The following is a 10,475-nucleotide window of genomic DNA, read 5'->3' on the forward strand; positions in this document are numbered from 1 at the left end:
TTAAAATGACAGATGTGGGGCATTTCGTGAAATTGTACTTCAGTATGGTTTCATAAACAAAGACATGCTGATGTGCCAGAATATTAAGTATCACATTGTCATAAGTATCAAAACTGTTAAAACAATATGTAGCTTTTCTGCAGAAAGAACCAGCCTCATAAATTTATGACTTTATCCTTTTTCTTCAGTGTGGCCCTAGTACTCTGTCATATAAACAAATACACATTCCATATGAATATAAAAACACAATGTGTAACATTATGTTCCTTTATTGAATAAGGACAAAACAAAGCAGGTAAACCATCAGCTCCTTTCGAAACTGAAGTCACAGTGACTCTACAAGATGGAAAGCACAGAATCCAAGCATATTATACAAAATGATACATACACATTCAAAGGTCTGTATATAACACACCCTGCATGTCTGCACACTAAAATAAATGCAGGACAAATCCATACACATCAACTGAACAGACAAATGAATGGATGCAGTAGCCTCCCTGCAGCCTTGTATTACACACAGTATACCGCACAAACATCATAAGAGGCCAAATTCGTAAAAAAACGAACCCAAAAAAACCCAAATTCCTCTGCCACCGCAGGACATATTTAACCAAAATTGAAAGCACACATACTAACTAAAATAATTCAACACATATTGGTCCCTCAGCAGCCGACCACTGTCGTCATCAGGGAAGATTGCCGGATTGTCCCAGTCCATGGCTGGTGGCACTCTGGGGGCCCTCTCCTTCCTCAGGCAGGCCACATTGTGGAGGACAGCACAAGCCACAGTAATATCACATGCCCTAACAGGGCTGACCCTTAATTTGTGAAGGCAGTGAAAGCGTGCCTTCAGGAGGCCAAAGGTCATTTCAACTCTGGCCCTGGTCCTGGCATGGGCATGGTTGTAGGCCTGCTGTGCTTCCTGGGGGTCTGTGAAAGGTGTCAGGAGAAAAGGCTGGCAGCCATACCCCCTGTCTCCCAGCAACACACCAGAGAATTCACCTGTCAACACAAAATCTCATCATTACTACCTCATAAACACAGTGATATTCTTGACACAGCCATGATGGTTATAAATAGGGGTTGTGTGGCTTACCTTGTGATAGGCACTGATAGATTTCAGAGGCCCGAAAGATTCTGGAGTCATGGACTGAGCCAGGCCATTTTGCCACAACATTGCTGATCACACAGTCAGCATTGCAGACCATCTGAAATCATAAGATGAGGAATATTACACCAATCAATGCACATCACTGGCAATGCAGAGTGTTCGTCAATGGACAATATCAAAAAGTTATGTTCACCTGAACATTAATGCTGTGAAAGGATTTCCTATTCACAAAATCGGCCTCATGGGCACCTGAGGGGGCTTTTATCCTTATGTGTGTGCAGTCCACTGCACCAATGACATTGGGGAAACTTGTCACACAAAGTAATGAGTATCCTACTATGTGTTAACAGTTGTCCTGTAATTTGTAGATCCTCTTACCTGCAATCCTATAGAACTCCTCTTTGATGTCACAGAGTCTTCTGTGGCCAGGGAAGGAGATGAAGACATCTGCTAATGCTTTGATAGCCAGACACACACTCCTTATTGTGCGGCAAATTGTGGCCTTGTTCAGCTGTTCTGCATCCCCCACTGAGTACAGGAAGGCTCCACTAGCAAAAAAGCGCAAGGCCACACAAACCATTTGCTCCACACTCAGTGCATGGCTCCGTGCAGTGCGGTGCTTAATCCTGGGACCCAGTAGTCTGCATAGATACCTGATGCCATCTGCAGAAAACCTGTATCTTTCATATAGATGGTCATCAGGGAAGGCCAGTGGGTCCAACCGGTCCCTGAAGACCCTTTCTCGCCTGAAGGCTCTCCTCAGCACAAGTGCTTCTTCATCCACCACATCTCGCACGAATGGGCATGCCATTGTCAGAGCAGAAAGGAACACACAATTTTGGGCCTTCATATAGGCTAGTGGCCACACCTGGTGCTGGGGGGGTGGGCAAAAGAGGGCGATGCCTTATAACGATGACTTGGTTGTACTGATTGCTGGGAAAATAAAAAAAACCTTAGAAAGATGCCACCGTCCTGTGTGCTCACAATAAGAGCTCATATGTCATGGCTCACTTGACTTTACGAGAATATACCTAATTTTTATTTTCAGCTGTGTCATCTTCTTGGAGCTGGGGGAGGAAAGAAAAATAATGATTAATACATTTGTGTTACAGTTAGCATACAGTGTACATTGAAGGCATATCTCACCTCCCTCTCAAGTTTTTTTATTTCAAGGTCCAGTTTCCTAATTGTCCTCTTTTTTATTTCGGACTCCAGTGCAAGATTTTCCATCTTTTTCTTCTTGTACTGAATGTCTATGTCTGCCAGTTCTATTTGGCGCCGGAGGTGGTTGCCATACAACTTTCTGATAGCTTGTGAGCTCTGTGAACACAATACAATTAGCGCAGCTGGAATTTGGCAGGATGTGGTGTCCTTTTATTAATACGCACTATGTTGCCAGGCTGGTTTTCCCACTGTATAGCATCTGGGTCCTGTAAAAGAAATTAGATTTTTTGATTTTGATGAGGACTCCTCACCATTGTAGAGTAAATAGTACTTTCACAGTCTTAACATGATACCTCATGCCTTCTGGAATCCAGAGAGATGGTCTCCTCCTCATCATCGTCTCCATCATGTGCTGTTGCTGCTGCACTGGGGCCTTCACCCTATCACATTTAATCGGATTCATATTGAAGCTAGTAGACAAGACATGCCAGGCCTACAGTATGCCTTTGATGGAGTACTCACTGGATCAGCATCGTCTGGTGCTTGTGCTGGTGGCTCTAACAGGAACACAGTGCTGCCAGACACTGCAAGGCAATAGGTAAACCAAAGTCAGACAGTCCAAATTGATTCAATATGAATGTGGTTGTATCCCATGTAGAGATGGAAGGACATACCTTGAATGAAGCGGGTGGCATCTTGGGAGGAACCTATGCTCGTCTCTTTCCCCCCAGGGATCCCCTCTAAGACGGGCCTGCCTTTATTTAGCTCCAAGGCCATGTCCTCTGCTGGGGTAAGGTCAGCCTTTGGTGACCCACCACCCGTGCCTTGTCTGTGGGTATTCTTTTTCACTGCTAAAACAGTACAGACAATGTGTGAGCAGGCACCTTCTGGGTACAATATATGCTTGTGCTTTGTTAAATATTAGTCAGGGACCATACCATTCTGCAGAATGTTCTTGTATTTGATTTTGACCTGCTGCCATGTCCGTTTTGGCCCGTTCATGTTTAATCTACACACACACACACATATTTAATGGAGTCACACTGCAAAAAATTACTTGGTATTTTTGTCTTGTTTTCAGTAAAAATATCAAAAAATTTATCATAGCTTTATACAGTGTGATGGAGTTACTTTACACAATTTCACTCATATCTGCAGTGCATTTCAATAAAAAATTTAACCGTTTCATAATTACAGTACAACTGCATTTTTGGAGATGTGAATTAAATATTTGAATTGTAATTGTGATGTTTCAGCGGAGCGGTGAGTATGTAATTGTGCACTACTTACGCATTCAGGCGGTCTGCAATACTTTGCCACGCTTTTTCTCTTTGCTTTATCACTGTGGCGGTGTTGCCTTTCTTCTTAATTATATCTTTTACCTCCTCGTATGCCTCCATGAGGATTTGTGCTTCCGACGGGGAAAAGTACGCGGCTCTAGTTGCCATGGTAAATCAGTTAATCTGTGATCTGTGGCGGGGTCTATTTGAGTGAGCCGTGAGCGCGCACCTATCCAGGATTGGTTTCACCTGGCTTAATGAATCCGTGTCTGCTCATCCTGGCTTGGTCTTTGTGCAACCAATTAAGCCTGGACGCACATGTTTTGGCTTCATTGAGCTCAGCTGAGTCATTTATCCCGGATGTCTTAATTCTACTTTTGTGCAACAGGCCCCAGGGGTGAACCAAATGTATATGTTACTTTTAAGATGCATGTTTAAAGTAGTTTTCTCTCTTGAACAGAGATCTTATTGGGATTTTTATTTTTGTTTGAATTGTTTATCACTTGTATTATTGTTTTTATTGATTTTATGTAAAGCACCTTGAGCTACAATTCTTGTATGAAATGTGCTATATAAATAAAGTCTTACTTACTTACTTACTTTACGTAAGCAACACTTTTACTCTAGCTAGCTGTACATGTATCATAGCCAGAAGATCACCGGATCACTACAAACAAAAGGAGTGGAAGAACACAGGACATATTGTGCAATAAAATGTTTTATTGAATGCAGTTGGTTGCCTTGTTTATTCTGTTCTATTTACCAAACTCCTTTCTTGTCTTAAATTGAGCAGTTGCTGGTGATAATGGTTAGATTCAACTTGCATCAAGTACTACAAATATAAGTGTTGTTAATGTGGTAGGCTAAATTGTAAGTGGGCTGATGAATAAAAAAAACTTTAACAAGACCCATTTACTTAAACCGTCTAAGGTTAAACGTTAAGTGGAACAATATAGTCCTCATTAGGCTACTGTTTGGTATGTACAGTATGGTACAGTACAGTTTGTACAGTATGGTAGCTAGCATAGCCATTTCTAGCTCTGCTTCACAATATTGCGTTATGTATAAGTTCATGTAATACATACATGTTAATAAAGTATCAGACATACATAATACAACACACCAGTAACCAATTGACATTGTGTGTTAATATACCGAAAATGTCCGTGAATCGAGATGGTGCTGCTCCCTGTCCCGCCGAAAAACATTCAAACAGGTTGACAGCAGTGAGGGTTTTGTTTAACTACAGGGAGCTACCGGAACCACGTGACAAAAAAGCTCTAGCTTTTTCCTGTGTTTCACTAGCAGTGAGTGTTCACAATGTTGTATTTCACTCCATTCTACACCAAACACGTCAGGGAGGACTGCCTTTTGTAGATACGAGTCTGCTGAAGATAGCCAGAATATCGGATTTCTTTAACCGAGCCTGTTTCATTCATCATTTGCCTGAGAAAGCGACTTCCGTTGGCCAGCTTCATTGAAAACCATTCAAACCGGTTGACAGCAGTGGGGTTTTTTGGAACTACAGCGAGCTACATGAACCACGTGATCACGTGTCGGCGAGATCAAAGCGTGTCGCAACTCTCTTTTTCTATGGCTCTGCACAGGGCTATATCGCATTTTGCGTTGTTACTGAAAATGAGCTACCTGTGAGCTTTTTATGAATGAGCGATTTTCCCCTAAATAAATGTCAAGCTTATTTAAGTTTTTGGGGGCATATTTTCAGTTAGCAGATAGTACTGTTTGAATCGCGATTCCATCTGAAATAGCTACTGCCGGTCACAACGTTGTTGTTAGAATAAGCTTCAAAGGGGGTTCTTTATTAATGAATGAATGCAATATGAGTAGGCTAAGGAAAAACTAAAGGACGTTTAACCCTCGTGCTGCCTTCGGGTCACATGACGCAAAGGTTAAAAGAAAATAATTTTTATTTGTTTTTGTATTGGGTAAAATTGGGTAAACACAACGATGGTTCGTTATGAACCTTTGTGTCATGTGACCCGAAGGCAGCACGAGGGTTAAGGTATTTATGGTGTTGTTTTATGATACCTAACTAAGAGCCAGAGGGTCTTAGTTAGGTCTGGGGGTTGGGGGAGATTGTTATCTCAGTTGAGCGAGCTGACCTAACCTTTTGGCCAAGGAGATTGTGTCCCGTGTCCTGTTTGTGTATCATTAACCATCTCCTCATTTAGAGAGGGAGCTGGGGCATCAAATAACTGTGGGACACTTGATGTGGAGTCAAACTGTCACTGAGCAGTGCTGACCAATCACAGAGACCGCTATATTGATGGATTGACCATCAATATAGCGGTCATCTTGGATCTTGCTAGAAGATCCAAGATGGCGCCGATGATGGCTGCCTCGGTTGTTAGGTGCGCTCTTTTTTGTCTTGTTTTGTCTGTTAATTCAGTGTTCTGCCAAGATTTCCGGGGTTCTCTAACTAGAGAAGTACTTCTAAACATCAGGACTACAACTCCTGTGGATTTATTTCCCACTTTTCTGCTTCCAGCGGCGGAATTAGTGGGAATTATAGTCGAAGCCACCCTCGGCTTTGTCCTAGCAGCGAAGCGCCGTAGGAGAGGCAAACGAGCCGGTGCTCTGGTGCGACTCCGTCGGCGTGGGGCACGCACAGCGTTACCGGGGATATTTCTCTCCAATGTGCGTTCACTGAGCAACAAACTGGATGAACTTCAGCTACTGGTGTGGAAAAACAGAGACTTTCATCTTCCGTTTTGTGCTTTACGGAGACATGGCTGAGTGAACTGATCCCAGACTCTGCGTTACAGCTAGCAGGTTTCAAACTGCTGAGAGCGGATCATAACCCTGTGCTCTCTGGCAAAACAAAAGGCGGTGGTATTTGTTTTTACATTAACAGTGGCTGGTGTGAAGATGTGACAGTGATTCTGCAGCACTGTTCTCCTGATCTGGAATCATTTTTTATTAACTGTAGATCTTTTTACTCGCCACGAGAGTTTGCATCATTCATTCTGGTTGGCGTCTACATGCCTCCGCAGGCTAGCGTCAACGAGGCTCAACGTGTGCTCGCCAGCCAGATACTGAGTGTGGAGCATGAAAATCCGGATTCCTTGGTTATTGTGCTAGGCGACTTTAACAAAGGCAATCTCACTCAAGAACTCCCAAAATATAGACAATTCATCAAATGCCCTACCAGAGAAGGATCACTGCTACTCTACAATCAGCAAAGCATACCATGCGGTCCCCCGAGCAGCACTGGGTCACTCTGACCACGCCATGGTCCACCTGATTCCTGCATACAGGCAGAAGCTAAAGCGCTGTAAGCCTGCTGTGAGGACATCAAAACAGTGGACCAGTGAAGCTATGGAGGATCTGCGGGCGTGCTTGGACTGCACTGACATGTTCACGACTGCTACCAATAGTCTGGATGAGCTCACAGAGGCTGTGACATCATACATCAGCTTCTGTGAGGACTGCTGTATACCAACACGCACCAGGGTAAGCTACAACAACGACAAACCTTGGTTTACAGCTAAACTCAGAAGGTTGAGGTCAGAGAAAGAGGCCGCGTTCAAGAGTGGGGACAAAGACAGTTTCAAGGAGTCGAAGAACAGGTTTAGCAAGGCGGTGAGGGAGGCTAAACGACTGTACTCAGAGAGGCTAAAACACCAATTCTCTGCAAACGACTCTGCTTCTGTCTGGAGAGGGCTCAGGCAAATTACCAACTACAAGCCCAGAGCCCCCCACTCCACTAACGACTCCCGCCTGGCCAACGACCTGAATGAGTTCTACTGCAGATTTGAAAGACAATTGGACAGTCTTGAACTACCTCTTCCCACCCAGGAGGCCTCCCACCTCCCCCCCTCTACAGTGACGACTCTCTCCATTCAGGAGGGTGAAGTTAACAGACTTTTCAAGAGGCAGAACCCCCGCAAAGCAGCTGGGCCGGACTCTGTCTCTCCAGCCACCCTCAAGCACTGCGCTGACCAGCTGTCTCCGGTGTTTACCCACATCTTTAACACCTCCCTTGAGACATGCCATGTGCCAGCCTGTCTCAAGTCCTCCACCATCATCCCTGTGCCCAAAAAGCCAAGGCCAACAGGACATAATGACTACAGACCCGTCGCCCTGACCTCTGTGGTAATGAAGTCTTTCGAGCGCCTGGTGCTGGCACACCTTAAATCCATCACTGACCCTCTTGGACCCCCTGCAGTTTGCCTACAGAGCCAACAGGTCTGTGGACGATGCAGTTAACATGGCCCTCCACTTCACCCTACAGCACCTGGACTCCCCAGCATCCTATGCCAGGATCCTGTTTGTGGACTTCAGCTCTGCCTTCAACACCATCATCCCCGCCCTGCTTCAGGACAAGCTCTCCCAGCTGAACGTGCCTGATTCCACCTGCAGGTGGATCACAGACTTCCTGTCTGACAGGAAGCAGTGCGTTAAGCTGGGAACACAAGTCTCTGACTCCCGGTCCATCAGCACCGGATCACCTCAGGGCTGCGTCCTTTCTCCTCTGCTCTTCTCCCTGTACACCAACAGTTGCACCTCCAGTCATCCGTCCGTCAAACTCCTGACGTTTGCGGACGACACCACCCTTATTGGGCTCATCTCTGGTGGAGACGAGTCTGATTATAGGTGGGAAGCGGCCAACCTGGTGACCTGGTGCAGCCAGAACAACTTAGAGCTCAATGCTCTTAAGACAGTGGAGATGGTTGTGGACTTCAGGAGGAACACAGCCCCACTCACCCCCATCACCCTGTGTGACTCCCCAGTCAACACTGTGGAGTCCTTCCGCTTCCTGGGCACTATCCTCTCCCAGGACCTCAAGTGGGAACTGAACATCAGCTCCCTCATCAAGAAAGCACAACAGAGGATGTACTTCCTTCGGCAGCTGAAGAAGTTCAACCTGCCAAAGACAATGATGGTGCACTTCTACTCAGCCATCATTGAGTCCATCCTCACCTCCTCCATCACCGTCTGGTACGCTGCTGCCACTGCCAAGGACAAGAGCAGACTGCAGCGTATCATCCGTACTGCTGAGAAGGTGATTGGCTGCAATCTGCCTACCCTCGAGGACCTGCACACCTCGAGGACCCTGAGGCGAGCGAGGAAGATTGTGGCCGACTCATCCCACCCTGGACACTCCCCTCCGGCAGAAGGCTGCGGTCTATCAGGACCAATACCTCACGCCACAAAAACAGTTTCTTCCCTTCCGCTGTTGGCCTCTTCAACAAGGCCAAGGGACCACACTGACTCAAATGACTTATTGCTTAAAACACTCTGCTTTTGCACTGCACCACAACATGGTATCTTGTACATTTGTATTTTTTGTAATATTTGTATTTTTGTATTTTTATATTGTAATTTACGGCAACTTATATTTATCCCACTTAGTACTGCTAGTTTATGTACCCTTAGTATAGTTAGTCCACATATTTAAATTTTAGGTATATGTTTATTGTATGCACCTTCCTGCCAAAGCAAATTCCTTGTCTGTGCAAACTTTCATGGCGAATAAATCCCTTTCTGATTCTGATCAGAAGAACCATTTGTTCTAAGTAAGGGAGTCAGGTGGCTGAGCGGTGAGGGAATCGGGCTAGTAATCCGAAGGTTGCCAGTTCGATTCCCGGTCATGCCAACTGACGTTGTGTCCTTGGGCAAGGCACTTCACCCTGCTTGCCTCGGGGGAATGTCCCTGTACTTACTGTAAGTCGCTCTGGATAAGAGCGTCTGCTAAAATGACTAAATGTAAGTTTATATAAGGCAGGGTTTTAGGGTTGTTCTTCACCACTCTCTCGGACGACCTGTAGGTTACATCTGCATGTCTTTTGCTATGACCGGTCCAGAGTACTCTGTTAATTCTTAAATTGTACAAACTAAATATATTATATTGAAACCGCCATCTTGACTATTCAGATCTACACAGTGCCACTTGAATTTCCGCCACGTCAGTAGCTCATTGCATATAACGGGGTGTAAAGATGTATTGAAAATATTTCCAGTTAAATATTTATAAACAACACAATTATTTTAGTCTCTTTATTTTCGGTTTCACTTTCATCACCAGTTTTTCTATTTTTTTGTCTGCCCTCCGGGTTTTCCTACACCTGTTATGTAGCCTACCGCCACATCCTTGCCTTGCACTGAGCAGGGTCCTCAAGTTTGATCAAAAGCCTCACGTGACGAGCTTTCGCGTGTGTTCGCTATGTAGCTTAGCCACGAACGTACAGTGGCCTAGACTGTTTACCACAGGGGGAAACGATACATGCCTGTTGAAATGCGTGCGTCTCACGGTCAATGCGTGAGGCTTGAGAACCCTGCAATGAGTTTATTATTTTGTTTTGAGAAGACTACAATAAAAAATCTTATAGCGAGAGATTTGTAGAATTCCACCTGCCAAAGTGGCTAGTAAGAGTGACTGCGTTACCCGCCACAGCCGAATTCTACCCGCATCGGCGGGTGGGCGGGTGCCAATGTCATGCCCTGCCCGTCTGCCAAATGTATTCATTTTGATTCAAGTATGAGGCTGATGAAGCCGATCACCATTCCCTCTTGCAGGGGAAATGAGAAGACAACTATTTCATTCTACACTTCACTCTTAGTATTTTGCGTTGTAAATGATCAGCAAAAAAAATATGCTTTTAAATCTATGTAATTTTTATAAATAATAAGTATGCATTTTTATATAAAATATAGGCTACAGAAATATCAGTTGTAAAAATGTCATAAAAAACGGACCCCTCTGCAACCGACACAAGCAAGCACACCCTACAATTTCCCCAGAAATTGTACCCTCTAGTTTTATGTTGTAGTTCTTGCGGGGTGACATGTTAGTGAGGTGTTTTTCACTTTGAAATAATGGTCCAAATCACATTTATTGCGGGATGACAAGGTAACGCTTGAGTAATTAGTGAGGAGTTAACATGTGTTTCACT

At 44.7% G+C, this 10,475-nt stretch overlaps 1 protein-coding gene across 2 annotated transcripts; it reads right to left on the minus strand.

Annotated features, from left to right (window-relative positions):
• Positions 1-230: 230 nt before the first annotated feature.
• LOC136941228 (putative nuclease HARBI1) lies at positions 231-3,943 on the minus strand. Of its 2 annotated transcripts, XM_067233667.1 has the most exons (13): positions 3,569-3,943; positions 3,217-3,287; positions 2,953-3,129; positions 2,801-2,862; positions 2,632-2,718; positions 2,503-2,544; positions 2,261-2,434; positions 2,159-2,181; positions 1,768-1,812; positions 1,493-1,662; positions 1,308-1,399; positions 1,100-1,211; positions 231-1,005 (listed from the first exon to the last, which is right to left on the minus strand). In XM_067233667.1, exons 1-13 carry the CDS (start codon positions 3,724-3,726, stop codon positions 635-637), a joined length of 1,584 nt encoding a protein of 527 aa, XP_067089768.1. In that variant the 5' UTR covers positions 3,727-3,943; the 3' UTR covers positions 231-634. The 2 variants fall into 2 exon arrangements, with proteins under 2 accessions (XP_067089768.1, XP_067089767.1); XM_067233666.1 differs by having other exon boundaries at positions 1,493-1,812.
• Between the last annotated feature and the right edge of the window lie 6,532 nt (positions 3,944-10,475).

This window comes from Osmerus mordax, chromosome 3 (genome assembly GCF_038355195.1).
Source record: "Osmerus mordax isolate fOsmMor3 chromosome 3, fOsmMor3.pri, whole genome shotgun sequence".
In the NCBI taxonomy this organism is placed as follows: Eukaryota; Metazoa; Chordata; class Actinopteri; order Osmeriformes; family Osmeridae; genus Osmerus; species Osmerus mordax.